Genomic DNA, 27,084 nt, shown 5'->3' on the forward strand with positions numbered 1-27,084 from the left:
TTGGCCAGTGTCCACGAATGAGCAATATTGATATTCAAAAAAATGAATTTTGAAATTAAAACTCTGCTGTCCAAAAGTTTATTATAGTTAAAAATAGTTTGAAATTCGGGGAGTAAGTAATGGTCACTACCCATAGGTTTAGACTAGTGGCAAATTCTGTCCTACCAGGGCCAGAGTCCTGTAGGTTTTGGATGTTTCCCTTCTTCAACATAGCTGATATATGATCAGCTCATCAGCAAGCTCTGCATAAACCTGACAACAATCAGATTGATTGGAATCTGCTTGTGTTGGAAAAGGGAAACCTCCAAAACCTGCAGGACTCCAGCCCTCAAGGACAGAGTTTGCACACCCCTGGTTTAGCCAAATGAATTTTTTTCTATATGGCCTTGTATGGGACCCAAGAACAATGAACAAAAAAAAACACAAAAAAAAACAATTGCCCATGTCTTAGAAAAATGTTCAGTGTATTGTTGTAAAGACTTTTTTTTTTTTTTTAATACAAAAGTCAAATGTATACATTTGCCCAAATCTTCATTGTAAATTCAACTTGCCTGTTCAACGATGTATCTATTCTGTAACCATTTTTAATAAGTCAACACTGTGGAACAATAGAAACATTTATTGACTTTTGCAATTTACATATATTACATATTGGACAGGAAGAAATCAAAGTTGCACTGCTTCTAAAGTGATCACCATTGGACGGGTGATTGATTGCACCATTAATAGCTTGTGTTTTTGAGGGTGATCTTTTGATCCATTTTCAATTTGAAATCACCAATACCTGAAACACAAACAAATAAGGCATTACATAAAGGCTTCATTTTGTAAGTCTAATATTGTGCGTGACCATTCACCTTCAGTGAGAGCAGTGCCATCAGAAGAGAGGTGCCAGTATCGTCGGTCGCTCTGTCTGGCCCTCTCTCCATTCACCTCACTTAAGAATGGTCCCCACAGACTTGACTCCTTCTCAAACCTGACACGTAACATTTAATATTATTTCAAGGACACATTGTAAAAACCTCACAGAATAAATCGACTCACGTGAAGCCAACATTTTTGTCCTTGAGGAGGTTGAGGGCCTCCAAAAGGGAGCTGCCCTTGGGCACATCCAGTGAATACGCAGTGGATGTCCCACTTGATGTCACCACTTCCACCAGCACGGCCACATTGGTCTTACTGGGCAAAGTGACCACAGGGTCAGTAGGCTCAAGAACCAGTGTGTCTGTAGAGAGACAAAAATTGACCATGCGGATACCAACTCAAAAATAACATACAAATAATCAGACCACAGGTGTAAATAACTTGCCACGTACCGTCTTCATTGATGCAGCTCTTGCTTTGAACAGTCAAGTACGATTTCTGCTGCAGAGCTGGCAGGACCTGAGATACGGCCATGGGGTTGTGGTATTTGTTGCCTCTAGCATCTTTCCTCATGGCCTCCATTGAAGCGGCACACTCCGAAACCGGGCTGCCCATTGCCAGTAAAGCCTGAACACAATATTCAAGATGATTCATTGGGGTAGCATCATCTCCAAGGTTGAATACAATCCATTTCAGGAGGTCAGCTCTTCGATTTGGAAAATATTCATTAGAAACATATAATGGCGCTTATTCCAGGTGACATGTAGAAGACCTCAGAACTGACACTATAGCACCGTGCTACCCGCCTTAAGCAATTCCATTCTAAAAATGGTTCTTACTTGGATGGCAAGGCCAGTGCTGAACTCATTTCCAATGTGGCCATCGGTCCTTTGAGATGTCAAGAGCTTCTGCTTGATCTTGGTCAGGGCTGTGTCAAGCTCGGCAGCATTGTGTACATTGCAACTGGATTTCTTCGCACTGCAAAAAGAATTCTCAGAATTCTTCACGCACTGGAGGGCCATTGCAGCCATGGCATATGTATCTAGAAAACAAAAGTTTAAGAGGCAATGATGGCTTTATCAGAACGAAAACTTTTTGTATGGACTGTCTGTAGTTAACTGAAAATTTTCAGTCACAATTATACAAGTACAATGACGTGACAGCACACATGCACAAGATGTTGACCCACCAATGCTCACACTGTCTCCATGCGTGACGTGCTCATGTTCGACTGCCTTGATGAGTTTGTTGACAACGTGGTTGTTGACCCTGATGCCGCTCACGCAGAGAGCGAGCACACCCAATGAGTACTGGTAATAGTTGGTCAAAGGGCGTTGGCTGACTGCAGAAGGGAGAATACAGAAGATGATGTGATGTCTTTAGCTAGCACAATCAAACCGAATGAAAAAACTACCATGGCAACGATGATTCAGCACTACTGTTTAAACGGCGTTTGCCAGTCTAACAGCATTTGTAAAATGAAAATGCACAGTAGTAAACATACAGGTAATGTATTCTTTCTCTTGTTCCATCTGTTTCTTGAGGTGCGTCAGCAGCGTCTCACTCGTGTCGCCTACAGTGAACTTAACAGTGTTGAGGTCAAAACAAGACGACTTCAAGGCCAGAGTGTACAATGCCAAGCGGCCAACCACAGGCCGGTTGCCGGAGAGGGAGCTAAAGAACAACATGGCAAGATTAGGAAGACATTTAGATCCAGTGGTCAACTCAAAAAGGTGGCAATTCTGACAAATTACCTTTGAATGTCATTGTGTAAATGATTTGTCAGTTTATTTAAATGTTCCCCCTCTTTTAAAAGATTGTGAACTTCTGATAGCCGTAATGCCAAGTGGACACTGGGATTTGGAAGTCCTTCCTGTTCCTCCAGAGAGCGCAGAAGATCTTTATTTAATGAAAGCAGCAGCTCATGGTTGGATCCAGAATTATCTGGGTTAAGACACACAAAATGTCACAGCGTTCATAAAAGTAGTTCAGAACCTGCGGATTGCTGACATCAACATGAAGGCTCAAAGTGTGGCACAGTCACAGCTGCTGCCTCAGCAGTAACATCAGGATGAAACTAAGGCACGTGGACTTGACTTTTATGCAATCTACAATGTTAACTTCCAACCAAGTATGTTCTCAACTTTTGAAAGAGAAACCCTGCATTATTATTGCTTAATTGGGTAAAGACTAAACAGCAGGGTAGTTGTACATTAGTGTAAATTACAACTACAATAAACTCTTAAAAAGCTTTGCATAAAAAAATTAAACATCAAATTATTATGTTTCTGAAAGGGTAGTATATTCAACACAGCTGCTGGGTTAAATTTATTAGATTGTGAAAATTATGTGCCTGGTTGGTGAAGAACAGTACTCATGAGTGTGCAGGTGTGCCACAAGACGTTATCCAATTTAACTTAATTGGTCCGAAAAATCTTCTGCCATCGTCAATTCCTGCACATGTGTTAGGTGCACATTTTACACAAATTACAATCAAAAGTTTGGACACACGTTCTAGTATAAATTAATAAGATCCTAAGTTGTTGAGTTTTTTTTTTTAAATACACATTTGTTGAAGTTCTATAACATTTTTCGAATGTAAAATTCGTGTTTGCTCAAGATTGGGAAACCATCATAAGGCCATTGCAAAATCGTGCTGGACCCAGAAGAGTGAGTCACGTTTGTTTTTACCACAGATTCTTCCCAGAGTTGTCACACACAATTAGATTGAGCTAAAATTTATCGAGAACACCCTGTCTCATTCTAAGTACCACTTTATTTTCCAAATGAGATAACATTAAAATATAAATGTAATTTGGTTTAAAAGGATATATTTTTAAATGACATTTCTTTAATAATAATACTAATATTAATAAAATTAAAAAAAAAGGTTAAACAATGTGCGTAACACTTACCACAAGGTAAACTGGCGGCCAAAGCCAGCAGCCCAAAAAGTATGGCTAAATGCATCCTGGATTACCTTCAAAAAGACAAATCGAAAAAATAAACACACATTTCCCAAGGGTTAGAACAAATAACGTCCAGACGTGTTCATCCGCCGTGGGATGAAAAAACGGTATGCGCTCAAATATCAACCAAACGCCGCATGCCAGTATTATAAATGACATACAAACAAGTTCTTTGTGACGTTACGCGAGTGTAGCTTGTTAATTACGAAACCATTTTTGTCAAACGTTTGCAAGCGTTTAACAACGTCGAGCCATGTGTTACCTCCTGAGAGCGTCCTTCCAGAGTAGGGACACAAGTGAGCTGAGCTGATAAGAGCTCCACGGTGTCACGTGACCTGCTGTTTGCGACGACCATCCGGAAATTAGTACCAACACAAACTGAAACTATTACGTTGCCAGATTCACCAAAGTTCTTTATTGTATCGGTGTTGGTGGTAGTCAGAGCGGTAAGAGGCATCGACGTTAACGCCTCAACGTTTTGACAACGACATTGTTTCTTATCAATGTCGATTAGACGACAACTACAACTCCCATGGTTCTATGCGCGTTTCTAGAAGCTTGTCGACGCTTCCGGCGCGTTCGGCTGTGCTACAACTATCAATGAGTTTACTGTTCGCTGCGTGGAACAAACATTGGACGCTGCCTGCAAGTGGGTCAACTTAATAGGTTAGTAAGGTTGCGCATGTTTAGTGTTCTATTTGGTGATCTAATTTGGTGTTGAACGTACCGAACACGAGCTAGCAAAAAAAAAAAGGAAACACAACAACATTGTGGAAAGGGGCAGGGCAGTTGGTTGAACGTGGTCGTTCATTAAAGGAGGTATTTTATCCACCACGAAGTTGCAATATAGCTGGTTGATGCTGTGAATCGTGTCGTGTTGTAAGTGTAGCTGCAGATCTGGACAGATATCTCAGTGTTATTGTGATATCGAGAGTTGGCCCAGTGTGGAGTCTGTGGACAGATAGCTGACTTGTTTACCAACACTCAAGTTGCATTAATTACCTTTAAGTGAAAGAAAACAGTTCCGCGGGCCAAATCTGGTTGTAGCTATCTGCACGTTTCACCTACAATGTTTTTTAAATGATAACTTCGGACTTCCGACTGGACCATCATGCATCACTTGGCGGCCACAAGCAGCCAGCTGGCTTTTCTACCAAGCATGTACACGTTTTCGGGGCCCACCAGCCTGCCTGAATTTGATCTCGGAACTCCAAGTACATCTGAACATCTAGAAAGTGGAAGACTGTCAAACAGGTAAGGATTCATTATGTAATTATTTGCATACTTTTCCCAATAGTGTGCTGCCAAAATGTGATCATTTGTGCAATATATGTCCTCTATCACAGCAGTTGGGAGACTAGATGCCTCAGGAAGCACAGGAGGAGAGTTGAGGATGAGTATGTATTAGACAGCCTTGATTATAATACAGTGAAAGTTCGATAGTTTTTTTTTTTTTTTTCAATAATTTATCCAAATTTCTCAGAGGATGCCTTGCCAAAAGAAGGAGATTAACAGCGGAAACGGAGTTGGACATTTCACACATCACCGGAAGTCCCGACTGGCCTCCTCCACACAACTGTCCTCCTTTGAGTAGTCAACAAGCCAGCCATGCGCCACCACAGCCATCTGACAATGTGACTCCACTGTTGTCCTCCTCTTCCCCATCCCGACCTGAGACAGAGAACTCCTGCATGGAGATCGAGGCAGCTCAAAGGAGACTGCGGGAGATTGAAAACAGGTATGTAACATGGCGGGGAAACAACATACTTGAAATGTGTTCAAATCTTCGGACGTTTATTCTTCACTTTCAAATAACAGAACCCAATCTGTTTGGCAACAGTGCTACCACCTCTCATTTGATCAAATTTGGAATCAGTTATTCACTTTAATTATCTGCTTCATTGCTATCTACTTCACTTGATTCTGCTCTAGTCACATAGCACTTTTCCTTCCAAAAGTAGGCACTGTTGCTGTTTACAATTTAGAATATACAAAATTGTTAGAGACTACAATTTTTTGTGTTCAGAATAATACTTGTTGAAATGCTTTTGTTGTCGCCACACTTTCTTCACTGGTATCACATCTCCTTCCTATTACAGTGAAAGCGAAGCCAGGGATTTCTGTTGTAAAAATGATAAATGTGTATCTGCTTCATATCCAAAGCTTAGGAAAAGGCACCAGGTTACTTCCTGTTTGTTCACTTAGCAACCAGTGAAAAATATTGGCAAGCTTGCACACTGCTGCCGTAGTCGCTGTGTCTTAAGGCTGATTTCTCATCGACTAGAATAACGTTGGAGGACGATGACGAGGATCTCGATGTGGAGCCAGCCCAACGAAGGCCGGTGCTGGTCATCTCGGACAGTTTGAAAGAAGGCCTGCAGCGAGGCATCAGCGACATTCTGCCACACACTGTAGCCCAATCTGTGTATGTTCTCCTCTGCTTTCAGATCGTTAATGAAGTAGAACAAAAAAAATGAACACTCGCCAGACATTTGAATTTTTCACTGACTTCATGTTTGTTTAGGAGCCATTCGTGCATGGAGCTGGTGTTGTGGCGGCCCCCAGAAGACCCCTTCTGTCGCAGACTAAAAGGCTCCTTACAGAAACAGAGGAAGCAACAAACAGTTTTGCGACAGCCCCCCACTCCGTGTCCTTCGCCCAACCCGCACAGCGCACCTGCCGACGACACACACGACCCTCTCCATAACTTTCCAATCGCAGAAAGCTGTGGAGAGGAGGACATGGAAATGTAAGAAGGCGTAAGACTGCTTTGACATGTCAGGACATGTCACACTTGGGGCTCACTTGGTCACTTTGGAATTGTTGGAATCATCCACTGCTTTGGTCTCTTTTGGTGCTTGAATGAATGTAATCCCAGACAACTCATGTGCGCTTCCATTACCATCAGATTTGCACAAAATACTAGCTGTGCTAAAGCAAACTGGTAATGGAAACATAGGAATGAAAAAAAAACAAAAAACCCTCCAATGTTGCAAAAAAAGTTTATTTATTAGAACTACGCCTCAGAAGCGAATAATTCAATCGAAACATCGACAAGTGGAAATTGTACTTCATCAAAATAGTTGCTTTTATGTAAAAAACTGAAAACGCAGCTCTTATGACTTGTTTGCATTTCATAGCATCATTCACACAACTTGTGTCAGGGAAGAGGAAGAATTTGTATCTTACCAATTAAGTTGTTTTTAGTTAATTGCAAGTGAGCAGCCGCGGATTTTTGTATCCTTTTGCCATAAGAACGATATTCCTCAGTGTACCTTTTGAACATGCATGACTTTGTATAGAAGTTGTATTTGTTGGTTGATTGAAGGATGATGATAAGTCCCCGACTTACGAACAAATGCTGCCTGATATCCATAGATGTTAATAAAACGTGTATTCTGCAGAGGTGCATGGGCATTTCACAAATCATTCATCAGGTATCTGGGCACCCTTCCATCATCGTCTGGCCGGCATTTTATTTTAACAATGCTTCCATCATCACTTTGTCACCACCATTTTAGGACCGACAGACAGTGACCTTTATGTTAGTATGTCAGTGAAGGATGGACTTTTTTTTTTTTTTAATTTTAAGATTCTTGTCATTCGTCAGTAAAAGGGACAAAGCCCACCTGTGGTATTGCGTTCACAAATTTGGATTTTTAACGAGCAGCACTGCTCCATTCGTGTATCTCCAACACTCATCTACAATGAGACAAAAAGGAAGGCCACTTCCTTCAAACCTAAGTCTTGACGCCAGCCCCCAAATCTTCTGCAAGCTAATGCTCGTTGGTCAATCTGTCAGAGAGAGTGGCACTGCCGCCTACTGTAGTATAGTGGATTTGCAATTACGCTAACAAAACAGTCCCATGACCGGCATTGCACCGCACCCCGTGTATTTGAGAGTGACTACCCGACGTACGGTAATTTACAGTATTTGTATTTTCTTCTAACCCTTTTACTAAGAGTTCAACTCGACCCCTACACTGTGAATGTGACACCATCCAGTGTAATTCTACGGTAATTTCTTAACTCATTCACTGCCAGCCATTTTAGAAAATGTCAACATTTTCAATACCCACGTGATATTACGTTCAATAATTATATATAAACCGAATCTACTAAATGACAGAATAGACTCCCAACTTTTTGCCTCGTTCTGTTCTTTTATGATCGACAGTAGAAAAATGTAGGTTTGCAGCCATTTCTCCCATGGACTCTGAAACTGTTTATTTCGTATAAAATGGGGCAATGATGTCATCTACCGGTGGTTGGGCATCAGTAAAGTTGTTTCCAAGTTTGATATTTACAGTGGAGCATGCTCAGATTCGCCCCCATTTAGCACCGCTCTAAAAAATACAATTGACAAGTATACTTGTCAAAGGCAGTGAATGAGAATAATCTCAAATTGCAATTATATATTGAATTTATGTAATGACCTACAAACGATTCAGCTGATCTTACGAACAGCCTCTCAGCAGTATTCCAGTAAGATGTTCACTTTGTTTGCTTTCTAATCAAATTGTGCTGCATGCTTTTCTTTTCTTTTTTAAATAAAGGTGCACTGTGCTGTTTAAAAAGGTAATGTTAAAGCTTTTTCTACATCATGTATGCTCCACCAATGCCTAGATGAGTCTGAAGAGCCCTGGCTGTTTTACTCTTGACTGCACCTATCAACTTTTATCTTCACTTTATAGTAGAGTGTGCGGACCCTGCTCACTCCACAGTTTCCTTGGAGAGGGGAGGGGCAGTTTTTCTTACCTCATGACATCATGTCTTCGTTTGTCAACTGTGGCTTTCGCTTTAAGATCATACACGTACTTGCACACAGATCCTGACAGATGCTGTAGTTACACTTTGGGCCAGAGGTGGCAGTCACGAGTTTAAAAAAAAAAAAAAAAACTGCGCAAAGCTCCTTTAATCTAAAGTCAATCCCGATTCTGGTATTAGGTCAAGGTTTATTGATATAGCACCTTTAAAATATAGTAAACACTACTAAAAGTGCTGCACACATTAAAAAACAAAAAACAAAGACACGATAACAATAGAGGAAAAAAATATATAATAAAAATGGAGATTCCCAGCTCAGCTCATATCCAGTACATTTATAATACAGTACACACTATTAAAAAGCTAGATATGAAAAAATAACACTAAAATGAAACAATAAAGAAGAAAAAAATAGACAAATCAATAAAATGCAAGTGTCCTGGTCAGCTTATGTTAAATGTCAGCATAAATGTTTTTAAAAGTGACTTAAAACACTCAATATTAAACAAGTTCGTAAAGTTGATGAAATGCTTATTCAAAAAAAAAAAAAAAAAAAGACTGAGTAACATATTTTGTCTACACCATTTGGCCTATCCATCCATCCATCTTCTTGACCTCTTATTCCTCACAAGGGTTGCGGGGGGTGCTGGAGCCTATCTCAGCTGGCTCTGGGCAGTAGCCAGCCAATCGCAGGGCACCATTTGGCCTATACATTTACAATTCAACATTATGCAACATTTATGAGCATGTAAGGAGAAAGAAGGCCTTTATGAGATTTTCATATTAAATCTGTAAACCTCTGGAACGTTGAGCCATAAAACTGACATCGAGGAAAGTTCAAAAGATGACTAAACCTTTTGATGTGTCCTTTGTCACTGTGACCTGCTATCTTAAGTGCTGGCAACGGTGAATGATTCATGGTTGTGTGGTCATGCAAGAATACACACAGGTAGCTTAAACTGATACTGGGAAGCATGGGATGTTTCAAACCTTAACAGTTTTCCTTAACGAAGGACTCTGGCTTTCCTACTCTCCTGATGGTTGAGCTGTAAAACAAAATTGAGCAGTAATAAGAGAGGAAAACTGATGCTACATTGTACATTGAAAATATCAGAAGCACATTTCTGATCACATAAATTGAAGCAGAAATTTAAAAGACAAAGAAGAATGCACTGACTGTATGAAGGTTTGGTCCTGTTGGCATCCATGTTTGGTTCTCTGCACGCAGCTGATTGACTCTGCTCTGCAAGTTATGCACAAGTTGTAATGACTTCACGTCCGAGGAGCTCTGGGGGTCGGCAGCGTAAATGTGGCTCAAGCAGTCGGAATGGTGAGCCTCGTGATACTGATGGAAACAAAATGAGATATTTCTGTACACTTTATTCGTGCTGCTTGTAATTTCCCGAGGGTTGGTCGTGGTACCTTTGCACTAAGCTTTCTCTGACCCTCCATTCTGACCTTTTCTTCTTCACTCGTTGATGTCTTTCTGAAAAAGAAGCAAATTCACACATTTGGTGAATGAGCATTTGCGATTTTTGAACAGTGGAGGTGTTAGCTACTGCTAATCAACTGGTAGCCAATATCATTGTGAAATATCAGTGTGAGTGGAGATGAGGTCATGCTGGTTAGAAGAAGTATTAATAGCAAACAAACCATTCTTCAACAGGTTTATACATTTCTAACATTTACCTGCCCCTTAATAACTTTGTTCGGCACCTGTAGGATGGTGAAAATGAATGAAACATTTTTAAGTCTCTCATACAACAGGAGGCCTATCTAATTCCTATATTTAAAAAATATTTATGATTGTTTATGTAATATTGCACATTTATTGATGTAGTGAATTTGGGATTTTGCTAGATCAAGTCATCAAAATGAATCATGAAATATTTCACTCCGTGTGTAGTAATCTCTATTAGAGTTTCACTTTTTTTAAATTGATATACTATTCAAAATTATTGAGCTATGCCTTTATGTGTATATATTTTTTAAATATACTCAACATTGGGAGAGTATACTTCCAGTTTACTCCACCAAGTAAACGATAAGTGTACTTGTAAGTATACTGAAACATACTGGATCATAAGTATACTTTTAAGTGTACTGAAATGGGCCAATTTAGTCCCAATGAGTGTAATTGTTGTTCCGCCCTGATTAGCAACTATTCCTTGGAGACTAATTAATCTAATTAATCACTCTTCCTAGTGTTAAAAAAAAAAAAAAAAAAGTCACACTTTGAGACACGTTTTGTCCAGCTATGCATGCCACCTTTCCAGTTCAGCTGTCAACTCTTCTTCAAACTTGCAGGCCAGTCGAGCGGTGGTCTGTTCCTTCCACTGGGTCATGTTCCTCTGGACTTGCCGCAGTTCCATGTCTTTGGCTGCCAACTGCTTGTGAAGTGACGCCTCCAGTCCTTCGGCATTCACATGGCACCATTTCAAACTATTGAGCTCTTCAATGTGCTCCTGTGGCAATGAAGTTAGACATTTGGATCATCCAGCCGTCCATTTTGTGTACACCTAGGCCAGTTTCTGAGAAAAAAAAAAAAAAAAAACTACACAAGTTGAATGTGTAAGGAAGTGTCCTACCTGAATGAGACGTTCCTTCAGAGAATCCAAGGCTTGGTTTCGCTCCGTCCTCATCTGTTCCCTCTGAATCCTCAACTCTCGTTTCTGGAAACAAACCCGTATGAACTCAGCTGTCCATAAACTGAGCTGTGAGTGAATATTCACTCAAAGCAAACCATACCTTGTCTTTGAGCAGCTGTTCACTTGCTTGCCTTTGAGAATCTAACTCTTGATGCAGATATTCAATCAGATGTTTCAAAGGGTCTCGTTGAGCTTTCAGTTGTGTAAGAGCCTCGTCAATGGTAGAGCTGAAGCATACAAATAAATTGTCAGTAATGTCACTAAGCTGTTGATTTCCAATTGGATGGTCTGGACCCAAAAGAGGGTTGAGGATCGATAGTAAAAAAAAAAATAAAAAAATACTATGGTCCTTGGTTTACTACATTTTGATGTTAAGAATTGTAGTTTGCAGAGAACTAATTAGTACAGTGGTGTAATAATAGTCATAGGTAAACAGGTAAGGCATGATTGGTCGTTACCTGAGCCCTTGAGCAACTATGATGTCATTTTCAGTCGACAGCAAGTGGCAAAATGGCCGCCCCTTGAGATTGATGAACTCATTCACTCCCAGCCATTTTCACTGAGCAAACCACCTTTGCTTCCGGCTGTTTTGCTGGATTTTGACTGATTTTGATTTGATTCATCAGGTAAAAAAAAAAAAAAAAGTATATTTCTATCTGTTTCCGTTTTGCAGCAATTAGCAATAAAATATAGTTGAATTTCATCATTATTCACAAATCTGTTTCAAACTGTGGGAAAAACAGCTTGTTGCAACTTGGCCCTGGTTGATCTCTACCACCTGCTGGCCGTTTTTGTAATAACTACCATTGCTTTAACCATTATCTTTAGTTCAGTGGCTACATCAAAGCCTTCTGTATGCTCTAGCATAAAAAACAAAACAAAAATAAAAATGTATAAATACGTCTTTGGGACACTGGTGATATTTAAAATAGAACGTATTTATACGTTATTGGGAGCAAATGAGTTAAAACGGGCGCATATTGCTGCTTAACTCTTATTCCACAAACACAATAATACTAATCAGAATGCCATGTTTAGACTAGTGGGGGTACATACAGCATATTATTGTAAAGAACAATTTGGGGTTGACTTCCACTCTAAGATTTCTGGCATCTAGGACGGGTAGATTTATCATTAATGTTCAATATGTAAATACCGGTAAGCTTTGCTCTGACTGGATCACTCTTCTCCTTTGTGACAACAAGTGAGAACCACCACTGCATTAAAAAAAAAAATGAAAAAAAATAAATTCTGAGGGGCAAAATGTACCTGGGAGGGAGCTGCACACTATTTTGTTGGCCTCCGTTCTTCTCTATCAAGAAATGTAGAAAGTCACACTCGGCCAGCAGCTTCTGAGCCCAGAGCCCGAGCTGCTGCTCCTGCTCAGCTCTGGCTTCATTATGGCTGATTTGCTGCTCTTCAAGCATCATGCGAATCTTCTTTGTCTCTCCCTTGGCCTGCTCAAGCTGCAGCACAGTCTTCTCACTTTCCTAGGAAACACATCTATTTGTTAGTTTTTCTGCTGTACATACACACGGGGGGGGGGGGGGGGGGGGGAAATCCAGGTTGTTTTCATACTAGCTAGCTAACGATTGGTTAACTTTGGGCCCCATGGATCAAGGTTTAAATCCCACTTTGAGTGGGCAGAGTGATCATGCGAGTGACTTGCTGTACCTTCTTTCAGAGGTCATCTTGTACCTGCATCATGTGTTCCTGCAACTTCTCCAGCTGTTCTTGCTGCTCCTGCTTGAGTGACCTGCAAACGACCGAGAGCAGAGAATCCTGCTCTCGCTGTTGCACGTAGCGCTCGGCCTCCAGCTCCTGCACTCTCTTAAGGAAGTGAACGTGACAAGAACAGCGGCCGTGATTGGAATTGGATCTACGACTGAAGCCGGATCGTTGAAAGTCGACTTACACTTTGCAGCTCGGCCACTTGATGCTGAAGAGTAAGCGTGTTGTTCTTCTCCCGCTGCATGTCACTCCTGGCTGTTTCCAGGCTCCTGCTGTTCTGCTCTTCCAGTAAGCCACAGTGGAAGTGTACAGCTGCAATCTTGTCGGCCTCACACTTCCTCCTCTCCTCATCTACGGCTGTGTGCACCTGAATAAGAAATAGCAAAGTGTTCACGGAATGTAGCCATGAAGCGTTTGGTCCAGTGGTTCACGGTACCTTTTGTAATGTTTCTGCATGCAGCTCTTCTTCACGTTTCCTTGACTCCTCCTTCTGGTGCTCCAGTGAATTTTTCAGTGCCTTTGCTTCATCTTCCTTGAGCTGCCAATATTGGATCAATCACATATTTTGGTTCAACAGTTCATAACCCAACTATGGGTCAAAAATTGACATATTTGGGTCAATTTGACCCAACTTTCTGGGTTGTTTTGCAAAAAAAAAAAAAAAAACAACAACAGAAAGTTGGGTCAGATTGTTTACATGGGTTAATTTGGCCCAACAATGGGTTAAAAATTTGGTCATTTTCCAATTGGTTTGTTTTCCATCCATCCATTTTCTTAACTGCTTACTCCTCACAAGGGTCGCCTATCCCAGCTGGCTTTGGGTAGCAGGACCGAAGCAACCACCGTGAACTGGTTGCCAGCCAATCGCAGGGCACACAGAGATGAACAACCATCCACACTCACAAGCACACCTAGGTACAATTCGGAGCGCCCGATTAACCTGCCATGCATGTCTTCGGAAAAAAAAAGAAAAAAAAAAGGGTCTTTTGTATATAACAACCCAGGAAGTTAGGTCAGATCATCTACTTGGGTTAATTTGACTCAACTATGGGTAAAAACTCAGCAGCTCATGCTTGAACACGAACAAACTGGGCCCCCGCATTCATTATTAGAGATGTAACAATAAGGGCAATATCGTGATATTGTGACATTAAAACTGCCATAATATCGTCGACGTCGTCATGTTCACAATAAAGGGAACACATCTGTTAAAAAAAAAGTCAGGTTGACTTCTATTTGTGCAGTTCTAACACCCTCTGGTGGCTAGTTTATTAGTGCAATTAAATTTTCATTAGGTATGTTTTGGCCTTCTATGTTTATAATCTGTGCTAATTGTCACATGAAGGGGAAGGTAATATGCTTGAGAAGCGAGTCAATATGTGGAGGAACTCAATGTGTATCAATATTATTATTAGAGATTGTGGGTGGTGTATATGCATTGCTGTTATGTACGTGAGCTCTTTTTTTTTTTTTTACACAATATTGTGACCTTTTTTAAATATCGCCAACCCCCAAACCTACACACACAATATCGTGATAATTATCGTATCGTGACCTTCATATCGTGATAATATTGTATCGTGATGTTTGGATATCGTTACATTACTATTCCTTATGGGGAACTGAATAACCAAACGGCCCATTTCAACAATGCTCTTTATCATGGCTTTTATCAAATAAATTTACCCACAAAAAATTACTTAATGACATATATGGTTCATACTCCGGAGTGATATACAGTTCGGAAAATACGGTACTTGTAAGCCGATTTGTCACCTTTTGTATTTGCTGCTCATGAACCGAGACTAAATCATTCCTCTGCTGCTTCAGCGCTGCCTCCTGAAACATTTCATGAGTAATTATGGTGACGATTGTGAGGGAGAAGGTCTACTTTGACAATTTGTAAATGTTCACCATCATTGCGTGGGCGTGTTCTCTGGCTTCATTAAGAGCACGCTGCTGCTGGCTTTTCATGAACTCCAGCTCTCGCTTCAGGCTGTCGTTTTCCGTTTGCAAGCCTCCATGTTGCTCCTGAACATCTCGCAGTTGTTGCTCCTTCTGGCCCAACATTTTCTCCAGCGTGTCCAGCTTGACTGTGCATGCTTCAAGTTTGCTCCTCAACTCCTGTACTTGACGCTGAAGAAAAAAAAATAATAATGTGTTACACAGCTGCCATTGTGTGATTTGGTGGAAGTGGAAGCACAATTCCAAAAGAGTTTGGATAGTTAGTGAAATCTAAGTAGTCACCTCTATTTGCTTCTTTGTCCCCTCTAGATGAGAACATCTTTTCCTCAGTGAAGTTTCTGCCTCTGAGGCCCTCCGGAGTTCCTCACAAGTTTGTTCCAGCGTCTGTTCAACGTAATATTAACACTAAAATACAGACTTGCAATATTAGTTTTTGCCTTACTTGTTGCATGGATTCCTGCTTCTCTCTTGCCCGTCGTTTCTCAGATAAAAGTTCAGCTTTAGCATGACCCAACTGGATCTCCATTGCTTGCCTCTCCAGCTCAGACTTCACTGTGTTGGTCTGAATTGATTCATTAATTGATAAGTGAATTGTGTCAAGAAAATGGCTGCCATTGTTGAAAACTGTGACCACCTCCCCGATGCAGGACAGCTGCTTGAGTTGTTCTTTCATCTTCAGTTCTTCTTGCAAAATTCGGACTTCGCAGACGTAGGACTCTTTTTGCCTCTCAAGTTTCTGCATCTGGCAACTAGAAAAGACACGTCTGACATAAATGCGTCTCACTGCTGACAATGTTTGAATTCCTACCTTAATGAATCTATCTGTGCCTGACGTTCCTTCAGCAAAACCTCTGATTGCCTGTTCTCTGCTTCCAGGTGCCCAGTCTCTACGCTCAGTCGCTCTAGATCCTGAAAGGCGTGCTGGGGGGGGGGGGGGCGATCTTAAAGTAGGACACGCTCAATTTTTGTGATAAAAGTCTGAATGACTATTTTATACTTTACCTTTCTTCTTAGTTGCAGCTCATAAAGAGAGAGTTTAACCTCCGTTAAATGTGACCTTTTCATGCGTAGAGTCTCCTCCTCTTTCGCACATCTCTAAATCAGACACGCACGACGATGGTTTGTTCATGCGCAGCCGATCAAATGGCCGTCAATTGGTGGCGACGTACTTGTCTGAGGGAGCTGAGGCGCTGGCTCGTCTCCACCCAAGCTGAGTGCATCTTCTCGGACGCCTTCTCAAGCTTGGACCGCCTGCTTCGGTGCCCGTTTGGTTCTTCGTCGGTGCCGGTGGCGTCATCTATAGAATCAGCTCTGAAGTGATGAAAAATAAAACATGTATAACATCACGTACGCCGAGTGCGCTTTGCTCTTTTGTTCCCCTTTTGTTACCTGCACCTTTCCTGTGCTTTGAGCTGAATACTTTTTTTGACAGCTCCTGTGGGTCTTTCAACTTTGCAGACAAAGAACATTAGTTAACATTCATGCAATCTTTAATCACTGTGGCATACAGTGTTAGGAAGTCCAAACCAAAAGCAGGTGTAGATTAATCTGTCATATTGTGTTATTTTTGCTATTCATTGTACATTGATCTGATATCCATTTTTGATGATTGATATTGTATCCTTTCCTCAACACCAGGGATAAATAAATGCTGGAGTGGGAGCCACAATTTTTCATCAGTGCTACTGGGGGTCCACATAGGACCATGCACTTCCTCTCCTGATTATGACAAAAATGCCATTTTAAAATTAAATATGGACAAAATATGCACGTTATTTTTTTCATAGTACATGTTTTAATGTACATATGTATGAAGATCAGGCGGCACGGCGGATGAGTGGTTAGCACGTCCGCCTCCCAGTACTGAGGACTCGGGTTTGAGTCCAGGCTCCGGCATTCCTGGGTGGAGTTTGCATGTTCTCCCCGTGCTCGTGTGGGTCTTCTCCGGGTACTCCGGTCTCCTCCCACATTCCAAAGACATGCATGGCAGGTTAATTGGGCGCTCCGAATTGTCCCTAGGTGTGCTTTTGAGCGTGGACGGTTGTTCGTCTCTGTGTGCCCTTCGATTGGCTGGCAACCAGTCCAGGGTGTACCTCGCCTACTGCCCAAAGCCAGCTGAGATAGGCTCCAGCAACCCCCACGACCCTTGTGAGGGGTTCAGAAAATGTATGTATGAAGATCCACTATGCTTAACCAACAACAAGATAACCACATACTGTGATTTTTTTTTTTTTTTTTTTAAACAGTGCAAAGGGCTCTCATGCATAAAAAAAAATACTATTCAAAGTCAGAAAAAAAATGCTGAACAGCAAACCAAGATTAAGTGCAAGAACTTATTTTGGGCATTTTTTTTTTAACTCACTCCAAATTTTTATGTTATTGAGGTACTATTTGTGCTGCAAATAATTCCAAATCCGCATACTCACGTTGAAGTCTGGGGCAGTACAAACCAAGGTTATTTTAGTTAACTAAAACTTACGAAAAAACTAAAAGTGATTTTTAAGTAGATTTATTGTGATATTAACCGGATTAAGGACGGTTTTTGAAAAGTGTGCCACACAGAAATGATATCATCTAGCAACAGCGAATAGAAAAGCACTTTCAGATGAGTGGCTCCCATGGTGTTTTTTTTTAATTTTTTTTTTTTTTTTTTTTTAATATTGTCCACAAGTAATACACAATAATAATACTAATAATAATAAAAAACTAATACTGAAACTAACACTACACAAAAACTAAGCATTTATTAAATAAGTAAAACTAATCAAGTCATCTTTATTTATATAGCGCTTTCAAACTAACAGAACCACCCTGAAAACTAATTAAAACTAACTAAATTTAAAGAAACTAAAGACAAAATGAAAAGTTCCCGAACTACGATAACCCTTGTGCAAACCCAAGTGTAAGCACAACTAAGCCATGTCTGCCATCTCGTGGTGAATGCTGATATTACAATTAAAATTATAGTCTACTGCTTCATACTCATCAAAGGTTTCACATATTCTCAGATTGTTGTTCCTTTTTTTTTTTTTTTTTTTTTTTTTTTTTAAATATATATTTTGGGGTTTTACATTCCTACAAACACCCCAAACCCAAACCTTTGATTTTTCTTATATACGTATACTGGATGTTTATCAGTGTATTTTGAAGAATTATATGAGTTTGTAAAATAAATAAAAACATGTATTTATTTTATTTGTTTTCCCCCCAGAATGTGGACCATTGCCCACCCCCGCTCTCCACCTCCTGTCAACTCTTACCAGCCCATCTGTGGAGATGCTGCCTGACTTGGTCTGTGCAGACCGAATCAAGGTCACTGTCAATAGACACTGTGTCAAAATTCCACACAGGTACTCCTGGACACAAAGTACAGTTTTGTCAATTATATTAATACCTCTGTGACAATTTACAACTCCAGTGTTGGCCATCATGAGAATGTACAGGTGTATGTTACCAGTAGTGTGGTCAGTACCTGCTAAGCACCTGGCGCTCGGAGAAGAAATGTGCTTTGGGTTTTGATGTTCCTTTTCAACCTCTGTGCTGCAGAAGACTGAAAGAAAAAATGTGTAAAATGAAGGCTCTATCGCTCAATTGACATGACTGACATCCGCAGGACTATTTTCTCACCGGCATGTGAAGTCGGAACAACAGATGTTTCACAACATCTTTCTAGTTCTTCAATTTGTTCTGGCTTGCACTGGAAAAAGGCAACACTAGTTGTGTGTTTACTACTTTTCACATTTGTAGTTGCTTCACTTCCGACGCCATGTTGACTGTTTCGGTGACTCAGGCAAGGGTCCCCGTCAGAGGTCACCAAAGTCCTTTCAGCCTCCTCCTCTTTGTCGAGCTCCTGAACGCGCTCCTCTGGTAACGACAATTCAAGCATCTCCTCGCTGAAGCGCCTCACAAAATCTTCCGTGCAAATACTTTCTGATGGGTCACTTGACATTGGCGCTTGCTTGCAGGTGTCTCCGAGAAGTCTGTCTAGTCTCCACATAACCTGTTCCTTGTGAGACTCCATCTGAACTTTGCTGCTTGTCCATACGTCCAGTTCCCACGTGGCCAAAGTTGTTCTATCTGCAGTAAACAAGAAGAGTGTCATCATATTTAGATGTTTAACCTGAGGCACCATTGAAAGGAATTCATTTATTTAAATTTCAGGTTCATGTAAATATTTTTGAATCAGATTTTTATTCATATCAGCATAAACTTTGCAAACTAAAATAAATAAATAAATGTAATAATATAAATAAAAAATAATTCTAATAATAAATGATAATAAATTAAAAAAAAATAATGCGACAATAATAATATAAATAAAACATACAATTAAGATTAATAGTAATTCCTGTTGAATGAGTGACATTGCATCTTACCTGCTGTTCGTTCCACTGCTGGAGTGACTTGCAGATCCAGACAAGACACGGGGGTGTCGTTTGTGTGAGACGCTGTGCTGCCAAGACCTGTGTCTTTACTCAGAGACTGACTCAACCGAAATGGTTCTGAGCACAAACATGGGGCGCAGGGGAGAACAAAACATCAACCGTTATGTAGACATTCAAATATTTTATGTGGGTGTTACCTATATCGATGTGGCCACGCTGCTGATCCTTGACCTGTGTGTATTTATTCAATCAGGTTTATTTATTTTTTTCACTGAATATTGTGAGTCTGATTTTAGAACAGAAAGTGACAGACTTGCAACATCCCCAGCTGAGCATCGATGGCATCCAGCAGAAAGTCACAGGAGTCCGGTCTGAGAGGTGGTCGACCTGCTTCAAACTCACTGCTGCTGTTGTGGTGCTCTTAGTTTGAGCACAGAAAACATGTCAACAACGCACACATATCGACTGAACTTAATAATGGCAGACCTGAGTGAAATTCATCCTCGTCCCTTCTGTCATGGTCGCGCTGGTCCATATTACACAACAAAATAGATTCCCAGTAAGGCTGATGGGTCACAATGTTGCTCGGTTGTCGTGGAAACCAAAGTTACAAATCACGCCCAAGCATCCACAAGCTGGCTGAGTGACTTGATTTGGTTTCTACAGCTGGATAAAGTTATAGCTACTAACGATGTTGAGAAAACTTAAACTTACTTACGAAGGCAAGCACAATGTCTGACTCTTCCCACAAGTTCACTGAAGCTGCGGCGGGTCGCGATTAATAACTAGGGCCGTCTGGTGGTTGCCATAGAAACCGCGCGCGATCAAAGCACAAAGTAGACAGTACAGTAGGCTATGTACAACTGCAAAAAGTACAAACATAAAAAAATAACTGTTGAAAAAATGAAAGTTTTGTTCAATGTCTAGACTGAAACCCATTACAAGTTCTTATTTAATTTCATTTGATTGGATGATTTGTCAGAGTAAGGACATCTTGTAAAGTTAAGGGTCTCAATGAGCATATGGCTACTTTATCGAGACCAAAGGTGTGCAAACTCTTGAGTTTAACGGCCACATTTGATTTCTAAAACGTGCAGTGCATTGTGCAGTAATTTTTATTTTTATTTTTTTTAAGGGGGAGCGGGGTCTCGAGAGTGAGGTAAATGTGGATGTAAAAATATTTTAACATTTTAATAAAAGGGCACAATGTTTTCTAACATGTTACGGACCAAGCCAGTATATGAATCAATCAATTTATTTGGGGGGGGGGGGGGTAGTCTGGTTAATTTATAACAAAAATACCAATAACCTAATTGGCTTGTAGGTTGTTGGTGAGTACATCTCCCTCGTGTTATTCTTATTGTTTTTTTTTTTTAAATGTACAAACATTATGCAAAAACATTTTGCTCTACATTTTAATTAGGGCTGTCAAAGTTAAAGCTTTAACTTAAACATTTAATTTGAATGAAAAATACATTTTATTTGATGGAACCATTGATAGACTAAAATCAAAAAGATTTCAACAGTGTGGAAGAACAAAACATTCCCACCCACTTCAAACAATACTGTATATATTTTTGGTATAGAGTTAACCATTCAATATTCCAGGTGGAGGCCGTTTGACAATTCTTCGCATGACTTCAAATGTAATTTGTTGCTAGTACTGAGACAAAAAAAAAAAAAAAAGGAAAGAAAAAAAAGAGACGTCCAGTGTCAACAACTTTGTTTTTATTGTTGTGCCTCGGTTGTTATAAGACAATATTATAAAGTGAGGGGAAAAATACACAATTTATGTAAAAACACCAACCTCTAAATTCTGATTTACATCTGAATACACCTACAGTATGTGCATTAGGGAAGTCAGAGAAGTCAAGGCATGCCAGCAACCTTTGATATTTCTACCAGACCGCTGTCGTGTTGTGTTGAATTTCATGTTTACACAGATGAGTAAGATCAACAGCATTTACCCAAAGCAAACCACAGGTCAGGATGGCAAGAAAAACACATTTCCATCTTCTACACGTCTGCCTCGGAATTAAGCAGCTTCAAATGGAAAATGAGTGCCGTCGGCGCACACAAATTCTGCCACATTATACATACAGACTGTATAAACATTAGAATAATGGCACCCATGAGGTCAAGAGTAAAAGCATCCAAAAATTAAAGCTGAAATCACACCAAGAAAGCGAAACATTAGAACCGTCTCAGTCAAAAAAGGGAAGGCAGATGAAAATATTGTTTGATGACAGAATACTTTCACGTACACTTTGGTTGTTTTTCCCTTTCTGCATGAGGCTGGAAATTGATTTTTGTGTGTTATTGCTACAGATGTCTGATCCTGTACAGCCAATGTCAACATCCAGGAGCTTTTTCTGAATTACACGGATGAAGTGGATGTCGAGTCTCTTTAGCATTAAAATGCAGCATGTTTTTGAAACTTGTTTTCTATTTGATCAGTTGTCATGTATTCAGCATTATTACTATTATTATTATTATTATTATCATCAATTATTATTATTATTATTATTATTATTATTATTAGGCGGCACGGTAGTCGAGTGGTTAGCACGTCAGCTTCCCAGTTCTGAGGTCTCCGGTTCGAGTCCAGGCTCGGACCTTCCTGGGTGGAGTTTGCATGTTCTCCCCGTGCCCGCGTGGGTCTTCTCCGGGTACTCCGGTCTCCTCCCACATTCCAAAGACATGCATGGCAGGTTAATTGGGCGCTCCGAATTGTCCCTAGGTGTGCGTGTGAGTGTGGATGGTTGTTCGTCTCTGTGTGCCCTGCGATTGGTTGGCAACCAGTCCAGGGTGTCCCCCGCCTACTGCCCAGAGCCAGCTGAGATAGGCGCCAGCAGCCCCCGCGACCCTTGTGAGGAATAAGCGGTCAAGAAAATGGATGGATGGATGGATTATTATTATTATTAATCTGAGCAAAGGAAACAGACATAGTTTGTACTTGTGGATGTTCAAAACCACTTTTTCAGACCAAAATCAGTACAAGTGCTCAACTATTGAGTAGCCACTAGGGGTGTTAAAAAAAAAAAATCGATTCGGTGATATATCGCGATACTACATCGCGCGATTCTCGAATCGATTCAATAATCGGCAGAATCGATTATTTTTTTTTTTTTAGGATTCACACCTTGAGCATGGAAGAATGTTATATGAACGGAACATTAAGCCTTAATATTTTATTTTAATGCTGTTCAAACATGAAACAGATTACAACCTCTATAAGACTGAAATTTCAGATAAATAAATAATACATTTTCATATAAATCTTACACTCTACAAGCTTACTGATTAGTATTTTCTAAATTTGAATGAAAAAAAATCGCAACAATCGACTTATAAATTCGTATCGGGATTAATCGGTATCGAATCGAATCGTGACCTGTGAATCGTGATACGAATCGAATCGTCAGGTACTAGGCAATTCACACCCCTAGTAGCCACCATTACTACTTTTGATAAATAACCCCCCCCCCAAAAAAAAAAAAAATACAATAAAAAATAAAATAAGTAAAATGACAGATAATTTAAAAGAAAGAGCTATCCAAATATAAATTTTCCCTTAAAATTGTTTGAAATTAATGGCAATTTTCTATTCTTCCAATTTCTAATTTCTTCTTCCAGATCGGTAAAATGACCACAAGGGGGCGGCCAATCTGCCAGTACCATACCTTGAAATAAGGCTGAGTATGAACCCACTACCAATTCCTGATATAAGTACTTTCCCACCCTAATTAATAATAATATGACGATTTGAACTGCTTTGATGTTTGTGATCCATTAAAACAGGACCTTTTGAAAAGTTGTCAAAGTAGGGAACACTGTCAAATTTTGATGTCAGCAGATTAAACGTAATCTAAACAATTATGCAATTATGAAAAGCAGTATGGTAAATTGGGGTTATTGAGGCAATATCAACTGTTGCCTACTATATTAATCTGTTATCAGAATGTGTTAGTATTACTTCTTTTTTTTTTTTTTAAATGGCAGACTTTTTTTGCGATAAAGCTGAAGATTGATTGGGAGGCGCTTGTGCTACAGTGTAATAAAAAAAAAAAAAAAAAAATTAAAAGGTCTTTAAAAAAAAAAAAATATGCAGGCTGTATTATTCATTGGACGATGATTCTGTTTAAACCGTTTTCACAATTAACTGATTGGGAAAACACTATCACAGTTCAAAATGTCACGTGCAAATCATCATCCATGTTTTTTACCCCCATTATGCATATGTAGCACAGTGGCATTGTTTGCTCTCATTTTTATATTCAGATCAATGCTAATTAATGACCGTGTTTCAAAAATTCTGTACAGATAACTTAACTCTCACAGTAGAATTTTCTTACCACAAAGTTTTCCACACAAATAGACCAGATGGAATGTGCCTCTAGCCTCGAAATCTATATTCCTACCAAGAACGACAAAAAAAAAAATACTGTTTTCAAAGCAGATGTGTAGTGCACAGGCCAGCCAATTAAAGACTGATGGTGCCTTCAAAAGCTGATCCCAGATTGTTGTACAAACACTGCGGGCAACATATTGGAACTGTGCTGAGCGTGGTGCAAAGGCCGCTGCGGCTTCTGCGAACAGGAACCAGCCCTGTTCTTCTCCACGACTTTTAACCCGCTGTCAACAGAGGCTCCAGGCTCACAAAGCGCCAATGGAATAAACTACAGTGTAAAGTGGAGCGTGAGGAGCAAGTGGACAGTGCTGGATGCTGCCACTGGAAGCACTCCGCTAGGATGCGGTGCTGTGGGAACGCACCCATAACCAAAAGAAAGCACATTTCTTATCGATAGATAAGTTTGTGCCTCATTTCTTGCACAGTGAATAGTGAGGATGCCTCATATGGACGCACTGCAACGGAACAATATTGAATGGAAAAGTGGGACTGTCTACTATGGTGCTTTCACTAATCTGAAGCCAGAACTGCATTGAAGGAAACGTATGGTGTGCCTTCACAAATAGGTCCTTGTGAACAATCTGAGTGCTGAAAGTGATACATTTGAACACAAACTATAGGTCAGTCGGGGGAAAGTGGCGATTACTTACTATAAAGGCAGAAAATCCGGGAAGAAAAAATACGATTGGTCGAGGGACTACAAAATCAAGCCTATTTTGGTTACTTTCTCGCTAAAGATGCTTCATGAGCAGGAAATTAAATGCAGCATTCTGATCCAGTCACACTGTGTCAGCACATAAATAAGAATTTCTCTCACTTTCTGTGTATCCACCACCATTGTTGCTATTAAACCGTCTGTTTGTTAGTATTCATTTCTCATTGAAGTATGTTATAATGCCAAATTGGCAATTTTGTTTGTTACAACAGCACACTCACTCTATCCTACTGTGGCACTGAAATAACAATTGGAAGTAATAAATAAAAAGATTGAGATAAATCTGGCCTATGAATGATGACAACTCAAATTTAAAATCTGATTAAATCCTGCTTTGTCTTTTTGACTGACTACAAAAATATAACATGCTCAACCAATTTGTTATGCAAGTGAATTAGTTTAGCACTACTTCTAACTCAATTACAAACTGAGAACTAATTTTAGGTTTACAAAAGATGCTTGCTGAAACACATTTGAAGACTGACATTGTGTTTTTATAAATCTCTTGATGCAAAGTGTCAATACACACAATTTTATCCTGTATGGGTAAATAATTCAAACTATGCTGAAAAGTGCAATGCTACACTCTAAAAACAGTTGGGTCAACTATAACCTGTGGTGGTTCAAATGCTTACACTTGGGTCAATTTTTGACCCAAAATTGGGTCATTTTGTATCAACAACCCAGAAAGTTGGGTTGGATCCTCTATTGGGTTAAATTGACCCAACATTGGGTTAAAAATTAGGTCATTTTGTATAAACACCCCACAAAGTTGGGTGTTACTTGGGTCTATTTGACCTAACTTTGTTTTCTTTTTGTTTTAATTTGACCCAAAAATTGGGTAATTTGGTATAAACCAACCCAAAAAGTTGTGTGAAATTAAACCATAGAGTGGATCCGTCCATAATTGGGTTATTTTTGGCCCAACTGTTTTTAGCTCTTTGACCGCCAAAAACGTTTAATGACGTATTCTAAAATCCTAATGAATGTGGCCATAAACGTTAATTGACGTTTATTACGTTTGTTTGTTTTTTTCTCAATGGGCAGAGCAATGTCTTGTGCAACGCTGGCTTGTGATTGGGGTTGTGAAATCAAAAATAGCCATGGCCAGCAGATGGCAGCATTGTATCTATTCAATGGGCTGCTGGTGTATCAAAATTACAATGAAACATGACAAATATGATGCAATAGACCGTTTTCAAGGATGACGTGAATGATCAAAGCCTTTGTCACATTCAATCCAATTCAGAGAGTGTCACTAAACAAAAAATATTAGTGTCAAAGTCACTGTTATGCAAAGAAAATATCTTCACAAAAAGATTGTTTTCTCTTTATTTTTTTGTCTCTATTTTTTATTTATTTTTTTATCACTCAAATGACCTACTTTCAAATGGCGAAAGAATGGAATAAGGTAGAAACATACTTTTTTTTCTCATGAACGAATGGAATCTAATCTTTCATATCCTCAAGAAATTTTTGGGAAAAAAAAATATAGATATTTTTAAGCTAAGATGTGTCTACCACAGAGGACATTTTTTAAAACTTAAATGGTAGACTCAAATACAGCTAAAATAATTCAAACAATACTTTAATGTGTTCTTAAGAGTCTTATAGAAAACATGCTAACAACATTTAAAGCCTAAATTTGTCCAATAAAAAGTGTTACATACTTACTTTTCCTCTTCCCTAAAAAGTGCTTGCACTGAGGGAAGCCATTATCTTTTATGATGCAATCAAAGGTAGCAAAGCCCCACCCCTACACATTTGGTATCATTGGAAAGATCTGAATGTCCCCTAGAGAACACAAAAGGAGTTAATTCAATCGTATGCACTGGGTGGGAGATATTCAGGTTTAAACATTTGAATTGCTGGTAGTCAGGAGGTTACGGTATGCACCATGTTTATCTAGTCATGCCGCACAATATTCTGCTTTGAAAGTAAAGTGAAAATGCTCGAAATCGGCTGGCACTGTCAGGGTTGTTTTTTGGATAACGTTTGGCAGTCAAAGAGTTAAAGTGTGCATCAGGTGTCTTTATCATGTCATGTTAACACCCCCAACAGCATCACACATCCACACACTGGGACAGGTAACATCCCGTCATAGTTTCCGTCTGCGAAGCAGTGCGAGTGCACATTAGGAGGTACGAAAGTGTGTGTCACATTCACCATCTGATGCTCACAAAGTGCTCATGAGCCTGCTACACCGCACTGCCGAAGGAGCCGAAGGCGGAGCGGCTCCGAGTCTCCTGAGGTCCTGATGCGGGCAAGCGTCCTGTGTTAGAATATATTGGGACACATGGTCCAGTCTTGTCTCTCCTTGGCCTCCCAGTAGCCCCCTTTGTACACAAAGTTTATCTCCCCGGTGACCGAGTTCCTCCTCTGCTGAAACCACAGCGGCCGGTAGCCTTCGTATTCTCGACCTGCCGACAGGATACGAGAAGCAATCAAGTTGCTGTGTGCTGCGTTTGGGAATACAAACCAGCTTCAGGTTGCAGTGAACGGCTTGAATGGTATTCATGTGTGCAAAACAAGATCTTTGATAAATAGACAGTTGGAAGATATGCTAATTTCCTAGAGCTCTAACAAATGAAGCTTAGCTTGCTCACACATTTGACTCGACTATACTGTA

The 27,084-nt window shown here is 40.0% G+C and overlaps 4 protein-coding genes across 23 annotated transcripts in view; 1 reads left to right on the forward strand and 3 right to left on the reverse strand.

Annotated features, from left to right (window-relative positions):
* Window positions 1-604: 604 nt before the first annotated feature.
* On the reverse strand, window positions 605-4,238 carry tcn2 (transcobalamin II). Of its 2 annotated transcripts, none has more exons than XM_077520846.1 (10): window positions 4,096-4,238; window positions 3,780-3,844; window positions 2,619-2,808; window positions 2,369-2,538; window positions 2,054-2,206; window positions 1,704-1,906; window positions 1,317-1,491; window positions 1,045-1,225; window positions 858-976; window positions 605-784 (listed from the first exon to the last, which is right to left on the reverse strand). In XM_077520846.1, exons 2-10 carry the CDS (start codon window positions 3,832-3,834, stop codon window positions 723-725), a joined length of 1,308 nt encoding a protein of 435 aa, XP_077376972.1. In that variant the 5' UTR covers window positions 3,835-3,844; window positions 4,096-4,238; the 3' UTR covers window positions 605-722. The 2 variants fall into 2 exon arrangements, with proteins under 2 accessions (XP_077376972.1, XP_077376973.1); XM_077520847.1 differs by lacking the exon at window positions 4,096-4,238 and adding an exon at window positions 3,995-4,090.
* Window positions 4,066-7,242, forward strand: ccdc117 (coiled-coil domain containing 117). 6 transcript variants are annotated; one of them, XM_077520854.1, is made up of 6 exons: window positions 4,066-4,499; window positions 4,968-5,087; window positions 5,183-5,230; window positions 5,317-5,571; window positions 6,118-6,258; window positions 6,358-7,242. In XM_077520854.1, exons 2-6 carry the CDS (start codon window positions 4,993-4,995, stop codon window positions 6,584-6,586), a joined length of 768 nt encoding a protein of 255 aa, XP_077376980.1. In that variant the 5' UTR covers window positions 4,066-4,499; window positions 4,968-4,992; the 3' UTR covers window positions 6,587-7,242. The 6 variants fall into 6 exon arrangements, with proteins under 6 accessions (XP_077376980.1, XP_077376979.1, XP_077376975.1 ...); XM_077520853.1 differs by having other exon boundaries at window positions 4,067-4,499; window positions 4,971-5,087; XM_077520852.1 differs by having other exon boundaries at window positions 4,073-4,499; window positions 5,180-5,230.
* A 1,526-nt stretch (window positions 7,243-8,768) lies between these two features.
* LOC144018559 (uncharacterized) lies at window positions 8,769-20,215 on the reverse strand. Of its 8 annotated transcripts, none has more exons than XM_077520832.1 (27): window positions 19,816-20,214; window positions 19,643-19,749; window positions 19,527-19,560; window positions 19,321-19,446; window positions 18,572-19,021; window positions 18,417-18,494; window positions 18,205-18,300; window positions 16,334-16,394; window positions 16,114-16,255; window positions 15,947-16,039; window positions 15,753-15,865; window positions 15,579-15,693; window positions 15,387-15,506; window positions 15,227-15,328; window positions 14,894-15,115; window positions 14,756-14,818; window positions 13,416-13,517; window positions 13,164-13,346; window positions 12,947-13,078; window positions 12,518-12,738; window positions 11,349-11,475; window positions 11,189-11,272; window positions 10,869-11,065; window positions 10,023-10,086; window positions 9,778-9,945; window positions 9,591-9,646; window positions 8,769-9,306 (listed from the first exon to the last, which is right to left on the reverse strand). In XM_077520832.1, exons 1-26 carry the CDS (start codon window positions 19,862-19,864, stop codon window positions 9,605-9,607), a joined length of 3,291 nt encoding a protein of 1,096 aa, XP_077376958.1. In that variant the 5' UTR covers window positions 19,865-20,214; the 3' UTR covers window positions 8,769-9,306; window positions 9,591-9,604. The 8 variants fall into 8 exon arrangements, 7 of the variants coding, with proteins under 7 accessions (XP_077376958.1, XP_077376964.1, XP_077376963.1 ...); XM_077520838.1 differs by having other exon boundaries at window positions 8,769-9,646; window positions 19,816-19,855; window positions 20,044-20,212; XM_077520837.1 differs by having other exon boundaries at window positions 8,769-9,646; window positions 19,816-19,855; window positions 20,048-20,210.
* An 820-nt stretch (window positions 20,216-21,035) lies between these two features.
* The window catches only part of osbp2b (oxysterol binding protein 2b), a 55,738-nt gene continuing 49,689 nt past the window's right edge, over window positions 21,036-27,084 (reverse strand). For all 7 annotated transcript variants that reach the window (XM_077520840.1, XM_077520841.1, XM_077520839.1 and 4 more), the window contains one exon: window positions 21,036-26,875. In XM_077520840.1, the coding sequence (XP_077376966.1) occupies window positions 26,733-26,875 (143 nt within the window). In that variant the 3' untranslated portion in view covers window positions 21,036-26,732. The remainder of the gene's footprint in view (window positions 26,876-27,084) is intronic.

The sequence above is a fragment of the Festucalex cinctus genome, chromosome 5 (assembly GCF_051991245.1).
Source record: "Festucalex cinctus isolate MCC-2025b chromosome 5, RoL_Fcin_1.0, whole genome shotgun sequence".
Lineage (NCBI taxonomy): Eukaryota > Metazoa > Chordata > Actinopteri > Syngnathiformes > Syngnathidae > Festucalex > Festucalex cinctus.